The sequence below is a fragment of the Somniosus microcephalus genome, chromosome 29 (genome assembly GCF_052327205.1).
Source record: "Somniosus microcephalus isolate GS21.2 chromosome 29, FLI_Smic_1.0, whole genome shotgun sequence".
In the NCBI taxonomy this organism is placed as follows: Eukaryota; Metazoa; Chordata; class Chondrichthyes; order Squaliformes; family Somniosidae; genus Somniosus; species Somniosus microcephalus.
In genome coordinates this window covers 8,521,802-8,537,085 of record NC_141015.1, presented here as the reverse complement: position 1 = coordinate 8,537,085, position 15,284 = coordinate 8,521,802, and the positions used below count along the sequence as shown (strand labels likewise).

The window sequence follows — 15,284 nt, the reverse complement described above, 5'->3', positions numbered from 1 at the left end:
ATGACGAGGGGCTGGCGGGGATGTGATGACGCGGGGCTGGCGGGGATGTGATGACGAGGGGCTGGCGGGGATGTGATGACGAGGGGCTGGCGGGGTTGTGATGACGCGGGGCTGTGATGACGCGGGGCTGGCGGGGATGTGGTGACGAGGGGCTGGCGGGGATGTGATGACGAGGGGCTGGCGGGGGTGTGATGACGCGGGGCTGTGATGACGCGGGGCTGGCGGGGATGTGATGACGCGGGGCTGGCGGGGGTGTGATGACGCGGGGCTGGCGGGGATGTGATGACGCGGGGCTGGCGGGGATGTGATGACGCGGGGCTGGCGGGGATGTGAGGACGCGGGGCTGGCGGGGATGTGGTGACGAGGGGCTGGCGGGGATGTGATGACGAGGGGCTGGCGGGGATGTGATGACGCGGGGCTGGCGGGGATGTGGTGACGAGGGGCTGGCGGGGATGTGATGACGAGGGGCTGGCGGGGCTGTGAGGACGCGGGGCTGGCGGGGATGTGATGACGCGGGGCTGGCGGGGATGTGATGACGCGGGGCTGGCGGGGATGTGATGACGCGGGGCTGGCGGGGGTGTGATGACGCGGGGCTGGCGGGGATGTGATGACGCGGGGCTGTGATGACGAGGGGCTGGCGGGGATGTGATGACGAGGGGCTGGCGGGGATGTGGTGACGAGGGGCTGGCGGGGATGTGATGACGAGGGGCTGGCGGGGATGTGATGACGCGGGGCTGGCGGGGATGTGATGACGCGGGGCTGGCGGGGATGTGATGACGAGGGGCTGGCGGGGATGTGATGACGAGGGGCTGGCGGGGATGTGATGACACTGGGCTGGCGGGGCTGTGATGACGAGGGGCTGGCGGGGATGTGATGACGAGGGGCTGGCGGGGATGTGATGACGAGGGGCTGGCGGGGATGTGATGACGAGGGGCTGGCGGGGATGTGATGACGAGGGGCTGGCGGGGATGTGATGACGAGGGGCTGGCGGGGATGTGATGACGAGGGGCTGGCGGGGATGTGATGACGAGGGGCTGGCGGGGATGTGATGACGAGGGGCTGGCGGGGATGTGATGACGAGGGGCTGGCGGGGATGTGATGACGAGGGGCTGGCGGGGATGTGAGGACACTGGGCTGGCGGGGATGTGAGGACGCGGGGCTGGCGGGGATGTGATGACGCGGGGCTGGCGGGGATGTGATGACGAGGGGCTGGCGGGGATGTGATGACGAGGGGCTGGCGGGGATGTGATGACGAGGGGCTGGCGGGGATGTGATGACGAGGGGCTGGCGGGGATGTGATGACGAGGGGCTGGCGGGGATGTGAGGACACTGGGCTGGCGGGGATGTGAGGACGCGGGGCTGGCGGGGATGTGATGACGCGGGGCTGGCGGGGATGTGATGACGAGGGGCTGGCGGGGATGTGATGACGCGGGGCTGGCGGGGATGTGATGACGCGGGGCTGGCGGGGATGTGATGACGAGGGGCTGGCGGGGATGTGATGACGAGGGGCTGGCGGGGATGTGATGACACTGGGCTGGCGGGGCTGTGATGACGAGGGGCTGGCGGGGATGTGATGACGAGGGGCTGGCGGGGATGTGATGACGAGGGGCTGGCGGGGATGTGATGACGAGGGGCTGGCGGGGATGTGATGACGAGGGGCTGGCGGGGATGTGATGACGAGGGGCTGGCGGGGATGTGATGACGAGGGGCTGGCGGGGATGTGATGACGAGGGGCTGGCGGGGATGTGATGACGAGGGGCTGGCGGGGATGTGATGACGAGGGGCTGGCGGGGATGTGATGACGAGGGGCTGGCGGGGATGTGAGGACACTGGGCTGGCGGGGATGTGATGACGAGGGGCTGGCGGGGGTGTGATGACGCGGGGCTGGCGGGGTTGTGATGACGAGGGGCTGGCGGGGATGTGATGAGGGGCTGGCGGGGATGTGATGACGAGGGGCTGGCGGGGATGTGATGACGCGGGGCTGGCGGGGATGTGATGACGAGGGGCTGGCGGGGATGTGAGGACACTGGGCTGGCGGGGCTGTGAGGACACTGGGCTGGCGGGGATGTGATGACGAGGGGCTGGCGGGGCTGTGATGACGCGGGGCTGGCGGGGCTGTGATGACGCGGGGCTGGCGGGGATGTGATGACGAGGGGCTGGCGGGGATGTGATGACGCGGGGCTGGCGGGGCTGTGATGACGCGGGGCTGGCGGGGATGTGATGACGCGGGGCTGGCGGGGATGTGAGGACACTGGGCTGGCGGGGATGTGATGACGTGGGGCTGGCGGGGATGTGGTGACACTGGGCTGGCGGGGATGTGATGACGCGGGGCTGGCGGGGATGTGATGACACTGGGCTGGCGGGGATGTGATGACGCGGGGCTGGCGGGGATGTGAGGACGAGGGGCTGGCGGGGATGTGATGACGCGGGGCTGACGGGGATGTGATGACGCGGGGCTGGCGGGGATGTGATGACACTGGGCTGGCGGGGATGTGATGACGCGGGGCTGGCGGGGCTGTGATGACGAGGGGCTGACGGCACTGTTACAGATTGGGGTCGTGCGTATTCTCTCTTCAAAGATTGGGAAATGTTGGTGTTCAGAGGGACCTGGGTGTCCTTGTACACGAATCACTGAAAGTTAACCTGCAGGTACAGTAAGTAATTAGGAAAGCAAATAATATGTTAGCCTTTATTACAAGAGGATTGGAGTATAAGAGTAAAGATGTCTTACTGCAATTATATAGAGCCCTGGTGAGACCACACCTGGAGTATTGTGGACAGTTTTGGTCGCCTTACATAAGGAAGGATATACTTGCCATAGAGGGAGTGCAACGAAGGTTCACCAGACTGGTTCCTGGGATGGGGGGATTGTCCTATGAGGAGAGATTGAGTAGACTAGGCCTATATTCTCTAGAGTTTAGAAGAATGAGGTGTGATCTCATTGAAACATACAAAATTCTTACAGGGCTTGACAGGGTCGATGCAGGGAGGATGTTTCCCCTGGCTGGGGAGTCTAGAACCAGGGGTCACAGTCTCAGGATAAGGGGTCGGCCATTCAGGACTGAGATGAGAAATTTCTTCACTCAGAGGGTGGTGAATCTTTGGAATTCTCTTCCCCAGAGGGCTGTGGAGGCTCAGTCGTTGAGTATATTCAAGACAGAGATCGATAGATTTTTGGACTCTCGGGGAATCAAGGGATATGGAGATCAGGCGGGAAAGTGGAGTTGAGGTCGAAGATCAGCCATGATCTTATTGAATGGCGGAGCAGGCTCGAGGGGCCGAATGCTGCTCCTATTTCTTATGGTCTTGTGTTTCCTTGAGTCCGATGGGGCTGCTCCCCCCCTGTAAACGGTCCGAGTGTCTTGTGTTGACGAGTGGTCTGGCACGGGCCAGTGTCACACAGCCTGGGGGTGTAGCGGTGGGAACCCCTTCTGATCTGAACCTCTGCAATCTTTTGAAAGGCAGACTCGAACACTGGGACGATGCAAATAATTCAGATGCTTCATTTCACAGACAGCGAGTGAACTTCGAGTAACAGTCAAAGCAAATTCCACTTCATTAAGTCAATCTCGTTTTTCTCCCCAATAAATGGGGAAAATATTTAATAATATAATTGCAAAATACTGCGGATGCTGGAAATCTGAAACAACAACAGAAAATGCTGGAAATACTCAGCAGTTTTTTAAATGTTGCAAATGGGAATGGCAAAAATCATACTGCATGAAAAATGGGGGCAGGGATTATTATCTGAAATTGTTGAACTCAACATCGAGTCCGGCAGGCTGCAAAATGCCCAATCGAAAGAGGAGGTGCTGTTCCTCGAGCTTATGTTGAGCTTCATTTGAACAATGTAATAGGCCGAGGACAGAGAGATCAGAGTTGCTTTCAGACAACTTACAACTGCAGAAACTGAGCTCCTGCATCTTAGCTTCCAGCTCTGGAACTGCCTTCAGTCTCCTGTTTAAAATCTGACAGCCCGTGGGGCCCTGTGTGTCCCAGGCAGGGGGGTGGCGCTGTGATGCTAACCTCCTACCCGCTGTGATTGGTCAATAAAACCAGCTCCCTCCCATTGCCCCTTGGGATGTGGGTTTAAGAATAAGGGGTTGTGAGGAGACCATTGACCCTTGTTGACCAGTTTGGAGTAGACTGTGGTCTCTGACGTTCCTCAAACCGGCTCATCTGGCTTCAATACAGACCGTCGGTGTCTGCAGCCTCGGCTTGTGAACCGGGAGTGGGTGGCATCAGCCGCCTGCCTTTCCCTGAGCCCTTGCTCGCGGCTGTCCAGCTTCTCCTCCTTGGGTTGGACTAACCAGGCCTCCCTGTGCTGTAATCCCCTGGGATCACTTGGCGTGCTGCTCGCCAGCGCTCTGCCTCCCTCAGCCAGCGAGCTCTCCCCCTGAAGTTCTTCAGGTGTGAAGAGCTTTAGACCTCATGAAATTCCATCAACATTCTGTGCAGCTGTCTGAGCTGCCAATAATCTGGCCCTGTGACTCGTTACCCTGACCTCCTCTCCTCTCCTCGCAGGTCCCCTTAGTCTCTACATCATTCACTATCAAAACGGAATGGCCTGGATGAACTAGCTCGCACTGTGTAATCAGGCCTGGGTGCTGCTGTGGTCATCCACTGTTCTCAAGCATGGCCAGCTTTGCCCTTTATGCAATGGGTCGTCCTTCACCAGGCCGTCATGTACTATGGTGAAAGAGCAGTCGGGGTCTCCTAACCTCCTTTCATGCTTCTCATTCACCGTAACCAGGTGAAGACAAGGTGCCAAACTATCGACGCCGACACCAGCCACCTCTCATCTCACAAGCTCACGCAGCCTCCTGATTTGCATGACAGGATTTCTGAGGCCAGCAATGAGTTGTCTTATGGTCTACCTTGCCACATTTCAAATACCTGATCGCAGACTTCTGGTTTTCCCGTCTGGCCTTGCCCAGGACAAGCGTGCTGAGCAGTTTGTCCATGGAACAGTATGAGGCATCTGATCTTCCGGCTCTGTAAAGGCCTACCTGTCCGTGCAGGATCTCGCTGACAATGCTACAGATGCCAGTCGGCGCTCTGCCCAGGTTAAATTCACAGAACAGCAGGGCTGGGAGCTGGGGATGAAGTTTCAGATGGGCTGTCTGAAACAGAGTGCTTCACACACTGCAAGTTAGTTTGGACATTTCATGGTTACGCCTATCCTAGTTCAGCGGGTTTAGATGCTGAGGCCGTCTAGTGAGATTCCACCTCCTGGGATCAGAATTAACAGGAAGGAAATACCCAGGTTCAGGTTAACAAAGGCCATGAGAGAGCAGGTCAGTGTCTGATCTGGGAGTTGGGATACAGCAGGTCCGTGTCTGAGCTGGGAGTTGGGATACCGCAGGTCCGTGTCTGAGCTGGGAGTTGGGATACCGCAGGTCCGTGTCTGAGCTGGGATACAGCAGGTCCGTGTCTGAGCTGGGAGTTTGGATACAGCAGGTCCGTGTCTGAGCTGGGAGTTGGGATACCGCAGGTCCGTGTCTGAGCTGGGAGTTTGGATACAGCAGGTCGGTGTCTGATCTGGGAGTTGGGATACCGCAGGTCGGTGTCTGATCTGGGAGTTGGGATACAGCAGGTCCGTGTCTGAGCTGGGAGTTGGGATACAGCAGGTCGGTGTCTGATCTGGGAGTTGGGATACAGCAGGTCGGTGTCTGATCTGGGAGTTGGGATACCGCAGGTCCGTGTCTGAGCTGGGAGTTGGGATACAGCAGGTCGGTGTCTGATCTGGGAGTTGGGATACAGCAGGTCGGTGTCTGATCTGGGAGTTGGGATACAGCAGGTCGGTGTCTGATCTGGGAGTTGGGATACCGCAGGTCCGTGTCTGAGCTGGGAGTTGGGATACAGCAGGTCGGTGTCTGATCTGGGAGTTGGGATACAGCAGGTCGGTGTCTGATCTGGGAGTTGGGATACAGCAGGTCGGTGTCTGATCTGGGAGTTGGGATACAGCAGGTCGGTGTCTGATCTGGGAGTTGGGATACAGCAGGTCGGTGTCTGATCTGGGAGTTGGGATACAGCAGGTCGGTGTCTGATCTGGGAGTTGGGATACCGCAGGTCCGTGTCTGAGCTGGGAGTTGGGATACCGCAGGTTGGTGTCTGATCTGGGAGTTGGGATACCGCAGGTCAGTGTCCGAGCTGGGAGTTGGGATACCGCAGATCAGGATTTCCAGCTATTGGGCTAAGTGTAGCGTGCTTTAGTTGTTTTGTGCTGTTATGGGAAGTATTGTAGGAGAAGTTTTTAAAAAGTCTGGAATTGCTCCTTTTGTTGTGTCTCATATATTCTGGAAAATAAACCAGCTTCTTGGCTTATCGTCAGCCTTGTCTCTGTTAATCAGTTCCTCCTATCTCGAGCTTGGAGGAGTGCGATTTTCAGGTACTCAGTTTGTGTGACGGTGTTTGCTTTTACCTATGAGCAGTTTGTGCCCGGCCCCAGTCTGGTTTTCGATGGGGTAAAATGGTCGGCCAATCTCTGCCCCTCAGTTACACCCCCTCCCAGTCTCTGCAGTAATATTTGGGTAAGCTGTCTCCCAGCATGTGTATGGAGGCCCTGGTTATTTAGACTCCAAACTAAATGCTGGCTCTGTTTTCCTTTCAGGCAGTATTGCATCACTAGGTTCTGAAGCCCTGGGAGAGCTGAACAAAGTGTTAAACCAGGAGGTGTCCGGGGCAGACTGGGTGAAGCTGGCAGAGAAGCTGAATCTTGGCTCCCTTACCGAGCTACTCAAAAGTGCCAAGTCTCCAAGCAAGTCGTTGTTGGATAATTTTGACGTATGTTTGCCTGTTTATTATTCATTGCTCACTTCTATTGACACGGGCTGTAACTCCATTGAACACACAACTTGGGAAAAGCCCGATTTTAGTTTTAAAGTTAATCTCGGTTTGATTAACCCTTTTGTCCTGTAATTGAGGCACCCACGGGTCTAATGTGAACACAAATGTTTTATGGAACGTGCCCCAATTGTTCATTGTGAAATTGAGCTTCACAGTAGTGAGAAGGTCCTCGGTTAGATTTCTGGTCTGTGCTGAATGCTCACAACAGTAGAGGGAGCTACACTCAGCTGCCTCTAGACCCATAACTCTCCCATCGAAGCCCATCCCTCCAGTATCCTAACTCTCCCATCGAAGCCCATCCCTCCAGTACCCTAACTCTCCCATCGAAGCCCATGGTGGAGAGGGGAGTGCCTATAAAAGGTTGTCTATATGGACTACCAGAAGGCATTTGATAAGGTTCTGCACAAGAGATTATTAGCAAAAATGAGAGCATATGGAATTGGAGGTAACCTTGTAACATGGGTTGGGAGGAAGGAAACAGAGTGGGGATAAAGCGTACATACTCTGATTGCGGGATGTGACTAGCAGTGTCCCACAGGGATCTGTACTGGGGCCTCAGTTCTTCATATTTATCAATGGCTTGGATGAAGGAACAGAGGGTTTTATATCTAAGTTTGCAGATGACACTAAGTTAGGGGGATGTGGATGGGAGGAGAAAGCTACAAAGGGACGTAGACAGATTAACGGAGTGGCCAAAACTATGGCAGATGTAGTTGAATGTGGGGAAATGTGAGGTCAGCCATGTTGGATCTAAGAAAGACAAATTGGAATATTTTTCCAAGGTGAGAGACTAGGAGCTGTGGAGGAGCAAAGGGATTTTGGTGTTCATGTACACAAATCACTAAAAGCTGGTGCAGAATTCCAAAAAGCAATCAAAAAGGCAAATTAAATGTTGGCCTTTATCTGCAGGGGATTGGAATTCAGCTGTACTGAGCCTTGGTCAGACCCCACCTGGGGCACTGCGTTAAGTCTGAGCACCGAACCTCAGGAAGGATATACAGGAAACTTTGTGCTATCCGGCACTGACGGGACCGAGCTGTTACCGTCCCATCAAAATTGCCGGAGAAACCAGCGCCAATGTTGAAGCATACGGAGAGCTCCGTATCTGGCAACAAACACTGTTGCTTAGCAACAGCTTCTAAACAGTCGGCCATACCTTGGAAGCGTCTCTGTTGCTTAGCAACAGCTTCAGAGAGACTTTCCAGAGCCTGACTGTTGGGGGAAAAAAAGCCACGAGAAGAAAAAAAACCTAACAAAACGGCTCCTGATTTTTGCCAGTGGATCGAGCATTCCGGACAATTAACCTCCGGATAAACCAAAGTTTCCTGTACTGGCTTTGGAACGGGTGCAGCGCAGATTCACCAGAATGATACCAGGGCTAAAAGGGTTAAATTACGAGGACAACTTTTTGGGGGCGAGAAGTCCAGATTCCTACCAGTCTCCCCACCTGTCTGCTCTTACCCCGGCCATGTCTCAGTCCAGTAAGCTCACACGAGGAGTATCCAGTGCCGCAGTGCATTTGCTCACAGGGAGCCTGCAATGGTTTTGAACGTGTCAATGTAATGCCGACTTAGTATTGAAGAGTGAAGTCACGGATTTATCCCTCTTCAGATTTCAGGTGGAACGATTGAACAATTAATTAATGCACTACAATGGCTGGGCTTGGAGAAAGGAGTGAATATTATCCAGAAAACGGAAATCTATAAAGCGCTTCAATCCTCAGGTATCTGTTGTGCTATTGTTGTGCTGTTAGGGATGATGGGGTGAAGGAGCAATCAAAAAATCATAGACATTTACGGCACAGAAGGAGGCCATTCGGCCCATCTTGTCCGTGCCGGCCGACAAAGAGCTATCCAGCCTAATCCCACTTTCCAGCTCTTGGTCCGTAGCCTTGTAGGTTACGGCTCTTCAAGTGCATATCCAAGTACTTTTTAAATGCAATAAGGGTTTCTGCCTTTTACCACCCTTTCAGGCAGTGAGTTCCAGACCCCCACCACCCTCTGGGTGAAAAAGTTTCTCCTCAAATCCCCTCTAAACTTCCGACCAATTACTTTAAATCTAAGCCCCCTGGTTATTGACCTCTCTGCTAAGGAAAATAGGTCCTTCCTATCCACTCTATCTAGGCCCCTCATAATTTTATACACCTCAATTAAATCTCCCCTCAGCCTCCTCTGTTCCAAAGAAAACAACCCCAGCCTATCCAATCTTTCTTCATAGCTAAAACTCTCCAGCCCAGGCAAGATCCTCGTAAATCTCCTCTGCACCCACTCTAGTGCAATCACATCCTTGTAATGTGGTGACCAGAACTGCACGCAGTATTCTAGCTGTGACCTAACTAATGTTTTATACAGTTCAAGCATAACCTCCCTGCTCTTGTATTTTATGCCACGGCTAATAAAGGCAAGTATCCCGTATGCCTTCTTAACCACCTTATCTACCTGTCCTGCTACCTTCAGGGATCTGTGGACATGCACTCCAAGGTCCCTCTGATCTTCTGTACTTCTCCATGTCCTACCATTTATAGTGTATTCCCTTGCCTTGTTAGCCCTCCCCAAATGCATTACCTCACACTTCTCCAGATTGAATTCCATTTGCCAATGTTCTGCCCACCTGACCAGTCCATAGATATCTTCCTGCAATCTACAGCTTTCTTCTTCATTATCAACCACATGGCCAATTCTTGTATCACCTGCAAACTTCTTAATCATACTTCCTACATTCAAGTCCAAATCATTGATATATAGCATAAAAAGCAAGGGACCCAGTACTGAGCCCTGCGGAACCCCACTGGAAACAGCCTTCCAGTCACAAAAACACCCTTCGACCATTACCCTTTGTTTCCTGCCTCTGAGCCAATTTTGGATCCAACTTGCCACTTTGCCTTGGATCCCATGGGCTTTTACTTTCGGGACCAGTCTGCCATGTGGGACCTTATCAAAATCCTTGCTAAAATCCATATAGACTACATCAAACGCACTACCCTCATCGACCCTCCTTGTTACCTCCTCAAAAAATTCAATCAAGTTAGTCAGACACGACCTTCCCTTAACAAATCCGTGCTGACTGTCCTTGATCAATCCATGTCTTTCTAAATGAAAATTTATCCTGTCCCTCAGAATTTTTTCCAATAATTTTCCCACCACCGAGGTTAGGCTGACTGGCCTGTAATTACTCTCTATCCCTTTTTAAACAATGGTACCACGTTAGCAGTCCTCTGGCACCACACCTGTAGCCAGAGAGGATTGGACAATGATGGTCAGAGCCTCTGCTATTTCCTCTCTTACTTCTCTTAACAGTCTGGGATACATTTCATCTGGGCCTGTGAATTTATCCACTTTCAAAGATGCTAAACCCTTTAATACTTCCTCTTTCACTGTTTACTTCATCTAATATTTCACACTGCTCCTCCGATTGCAATGTCTGCATCATCACTCTCTTTTGTGAAAACAGACGCAAAGTATTAATTAAGAACTATACCCATGTCTTCTGCTTCCACACAATGTCCCTGTGCTCGTCAATCTGGGCACTCCGGATTGGGTTGAGATTTTCCAAACGTATCACAAAGAACCCATAGAGTCATTGAGACTGGGACGAGGGGTTTGGGGCTTTATCAATGGGGGGCAAGGGGGTTTGGGGAGGGGGCGAGGGGTATGGGGGCAAGGGGGTTTGGGGAGGGGGCGAGGGGTTTGGGGGCAACCCTTTACCCCATGTCTGTGTCTCTGGTTTGTTCGTACCGTTGATAGAGATTGAAGGAAGTTTGTTTCTTGCAGACGGGAAGCAGTCGGTGGACAGTGCCTACGAGAGTGGCTCGCAGCAGGACCTCGGCCCAAAGGATAACTTAACCCCGATGGCCCAGACAAGTGGCCAGCAGCTTTAACCAGGAGCAGGATCCAATGTTTATACACACCGAGAGAATAAAAATACATTGTCATTCCTACAAACTGTAGTTTGTAATGAGCTGATCGGCAGTATCTTTATCACCTCTTACCTTCAAAAAGAAAATGTTTGTGATTTGCCCGTTTGGATCCTGCCCTCTTTGTACCAATGACTTATGAACAATTCGTGGCTAGTGTCATTATCCAAGTGATGAAGTGTCTTGGGATCTACTGATCGTTTCAGCCTCGTGCACCAAATGCCTGCTCCAGTGTTGCGTTAATGTTAGTGGATTTGCAGTGTTCTAAGGGCTGGGGCAGAGAGACGAGACCTCACCGGGGAGAAAACAATTGGTTAATGTTTCCGTTTCCGTGTCGGTGTGGAAGAGATCCCGTTCACCACAAAACACAATCAAGAATTGCCTCTTAGTGTGTTGGGCGTGTGATGTGCATGTTGGGTTTTGTTGGGAGGGTAGGGCTTGAGGGGAGCAATCACAGTGCACAATGGGGGTGAAGAACTGTGGGGAGAATGGAGTTCGGCCCACCTTCCTGGTAATGGGTCTAAATCCGCCGCCCCCCCCCCCCCCCCACCCCCCCCCCCGCCCCGCTCAGGTTTCGGGTCCAAATCCGCCTCCCTGCCCCGCTCAGGTTTCAGGTCGTCTCCGCGAATCTGCATCTACTGCAGCTAAAGACTCCAGAGATTTGAGCACAAAAATCCAAGCTGACATTCCAGTGCAGTGCTGTACTGTCGCAGGGTGGCGTCTTTTGGATGAGACGTTTAAACCGAGGCCCCGTCTGGTCTCTCCAGTAAGATCCCAGGGCACTATGTCAAAGAGCAGGGCGAGTTCTCCCCGGTGTCCTGGGGCCAATATTTATCCCTCAATCAAATCACTAAAAACAGATTATTTGTCATTATCACATTGCTGTTTGTGGAATCTTGCTGTGTGCAAATTGGCTCAGTGTTTCCTACATTACAACAGTGACTACACCTTAACAAGTACTTAATTGTCTGTAAAGCGCTTTGAGATGTGAAAGGCTCTATATACCTGTAAGTCTTTTTTTTTAAAAAAAAAGAAAAAGTAAACCATGACATTATTAATAGGATAATGTGGGAGCTTCGACAGGAGCAGAGAAGGGGACTGCGGGCCGGAGAGCTGCCTGGTTTTAACGTACACAGCTGGCAGCTGCTGCCTTTGACTTGGCCTCAAGAGTCTTTTATTACACAGGAAGAGGTTTTAAGGAAAAATACTTTTTGAATGCTCTCATGTTGGGAAAGAGTGACTATAGGTGGAGAGCCACTCCATCCAGAGCCAGACTCCGTAGCTGCGACGTTTCTTGATATCCTGAATCTATAGCCAGGGAGACTGGGTAACTGGCAGGAGATGGAGTCACCTGTACTAAGTTTGCCCCTCGACCTGCTCCTGATCTCTTGTATTTATACCAGTTTTTTATTTAATTTATGATTTTGTGATGTAACAAGTGTCAAGATTATAGAAAAATATCAGGATAAGTTTCCAGCCCATGGAAACAGTGTAAGGAGGGCCGATGGAGTGCTGGTTCATGCAAGGACAATCTGGACATTGGTGATCAAGCACTCAACAAAGCTGATATTGTTGGAACTTCGGGCAATGCTTTGGTGGCTGCACTGTCGGTGCTGAGAAAATACACCAGAGGTGAGCAGGTGATCGACAAAGCAGTGCTTTTAACAATAGGAGTTTATCCGCTGTCTGTCCTCACACAGTCTGGGTGTGGCACAGTTTCCCATCACTGGGTGCCTGCATCACAGCATCTGTCCTCCACATTGGTACCAGAGGAGAACACCACATCAATGCACGCTCTAATGTTACTATATCTCTGACGGAATTAAAGCAAATTGTAAAATAAAAGACGAAGTCAGTGGAGTTTTCCTGCAACTTTCAATGATTTTGCTGAATTTATGAAACACAATGCATGACATTAAAAGGACAGGATGCTCAATAAAGACTGGGGGGGGGGTGAGGCTGGGCCCGGGGTGATGTTCAGGGGCCGGGGGGTGAGGCTGGGCCCGGGGTGATGTTCAGGGGCCGGGGGGCGAGGCTGGGCCCGGGGTGATGTTCGGGGGGGCGAGGCTGGGCCCGGGGTGATGTTCAGGGGCCGGGGGGCGAGGCTGGGCCCGGGGTGATGTTCAGGGGCCGGGGGGCGAGGCTGGGCCCGGGGTGATGTTCGGGGGGCGAGGCTGGGCCCGGGGTGATGTTCAGGGGCCGGGGGGCGAGGCTGGGCCCGGGGTGATGTTCAGGGGCCGGGGGCGAGGCTGGGCCCGGGGTGATGTTCGGGGGGCGAGGCTGGGCCCGGGGTGATGTTCGGGGGGCGAGGCTGGGCCCGGGGTGATGTTCAGGGGGCGAGGCTGGGCCCGGGGTGATGTTCAGGGGCCGGGGGCGAGGCTGGGCCCGGGGTGATGTTCAGGGGCCGGGGGGCGAGGCTGGGCCCGGGGTGATGTTCGGGGGGGCGAGGCTGGGCCCGGGGTGATGTTCGGGGGGCGAGGCTGGGCCCGGGGTGATGTTCAGGGGCCGGGGGGCGAGGCTGGGCCCGGGGTGATGTTCAGGGGCCGGGGGGGCGAGGCTGGGCCGGGGTGATGTTCGGGGGGCGAGGCTGGGCCCGGGGTGATGTTGTTACGTCACGAGCTCTTCCGGTTCAAGGCAGTGTACTTCCGTTGAGCGGTCTGTGGCGGCAGAATCGGGGAAATCGCGGGTGAGAAATTGGGAGAGAGACTGGGGGGGAAAGAGAGACTGAGAGAGGGAGACTGAGGGAGGGAGAGAGAGACTGAGGGAGGGAGACTGAGGGAGAGAGAGACTGGGGGGGAAAGAGACTGAGGGGGAGAGCGAGAGAGAGAGACTGGGGGAGGGAGAGAGAGAGAGACTGAGGGAGGGGAGAGAGACGGGGGAAAGAGAGACTGATGGAGAGAGAGAGACTGAGGAAGGGAGAGAGAGAGAGAGAGACTGGGGGGGGAGAGAGAGAGAGACTGGGGGGGGAAGAGAGAGACTGGGGAGAGAGAGAGACGGGAGGGAGAGAGAGACTGGGGGAGAGAGGGACTGGAGGGAGAGAGAGAGACTGGAGGAGAGAGACGGGGGGAGAGAGAGAGAGACTGGAGGGAGAGAGAGAGACTGGAGGAGAGAGAGAGACTGGAGGGGAGGGAGAGAGAGAGACTGGGGGGGAGAGAGAGAGATTGGGGGGAGAGAGAGAGACTGGGGGGAGGAGAGAGAGATTGGGGGGAGAGAGAGACGGGGGGAGGGAGAGAGAGAGAGAGAGACTGGGGGGGAGAGAGAGGAGAGAGAGAGAGACTGGGGGGAGAGAGAGAGACTGGGGGGAGAGAGAGAGACTGGGGGGGGAGAGAGAGAGACTGGGGGGGGAGAGAGAGAGACTGGGGGGAAGAGAGAGAGAGACTGGGGGAAGAGAGAGAGACTGGGGGGAAGAGAGAGAGAGACTGGGGGGAAGAGAGAGAGAGACTGGGGGGGAAGAGAGAGAGAGACTGGGGGGGATGAGAGAGAGAGACTGGGTGGATGAGAGAGAGAGACTGGGGGGGATGAGAGAGAGAGACTGGGGGGGATGAGAGAGAGAGACTTGGGGGGGATGAGAGAGAGAGAGACTGGGGGGGGATGAGAGAGAGAGAGACTGGGGGGGATGAGAGAGAGAGAGACTGGGGGGGATGAGAGAGAGAGAGACTGGGGGGGATGAGAGAGAGGACTGGGGGGATGAGAGAGAAGACTGGGGGGATGAGAGAGAGAGACTGGGGGGGATGAGAGAGAGAGACTGGGGGGAGGAGAGAGAGAGAGACTGGGGGGATGAGAGAGAGAGAGACGGGGGGATGAGAGAGAGAGAGACTGGGGGGGATGAGAGAGAGAGAGACTGGGGGGATGAGAGAGAGAGAGACTGGGGGGATGAGAGAGAGAGAGACTGGGGGGATGAGAGAGAGAGAGACTGGGGGGGATGAGAGAGAGAGACTGGGGGGGATGAGAGAGAGAGACGGGGGGATGAGAGAGAGACTGGGGGGATGAGAGAGAGAGACTGGGGGGGATGAGAGAGAGAGACTGGGGGGGATGAGAGAAGAGAGAGACGGGGGGGATGAGAGAGAGAGACTGGGGGGGATAGAGAGAGAGAGAGAACTGGGGGGGATGAGAGAGAGAGGGGAGAGAAGACTGGGGGGGAGAGAGAGAGAGAGACTGGGGGGAGATGAAGAGAGAGAGACTGGGGGGGAGAGAGAGAAGACTGGGGGGGGAGAGAGAGAGAGAGACGGGGGGAGAGAGAGAGAGACTGGGGGGGAGAGAGAGAGACTGGGGGGGAGAGAGAGAGAGAGGACTGGGGGGGGAAGAGAGAGAGAAGAGAGAGAGAGAGAGACTGAGGGGGGGAGAGATGGAGAGAGAGAGAGAGAGAGAGACTGGGGGGGAGAGAGAGAGACTGGGGGGGGAGAGAGAGAGAGACTGGGGGGAGAGAGAGAGAGACTGGGGGGAGAGAGAGAGAGACTGGGGGGGATGAGAGAGAGTAGATCCTGGGGGGGGAGAGAGAGAGACTGGGGGGAGAGAGAGAGAC

At 54.5% G+C, this 15,284-nt stretch overlaps 1 protein-coding gene across 2 annotated transcripts in view; it reads left to right on the top strand.

Annotated features, from left to right (window-relative positions):
* LOC147098455 (nuclear factor NF-kappa-B p100 subunit-like) overlaps positions 1-12,620 on the top strand; it is a 76,533-nt gene extending 63,913 nt beyond the window's left edge. For both annotated transcript variants that reach the window (XM_085970138.1, XM_085970137.1), the window contains 3 exons: positions 6,614-6,786; positions 8,461-8,572; positions 10,620-12,620. In XM_085970138.1, the coding sequence (XP_085826264.1) occupies positions 6,614-6,786; positions 8,461-8,572; positions 10,620-10,726 (392 nt within the window). In that variant the 3' untranslated portion in view covers positions 10,727-12,620. The remainder of the gene's footprint in view (positions 1-6,613; positions 6,787-8,460; positions 8,573-10,619) is intronic.
* Positions 12,621-15,284: the final 2,664 nt, after the last annotated feature.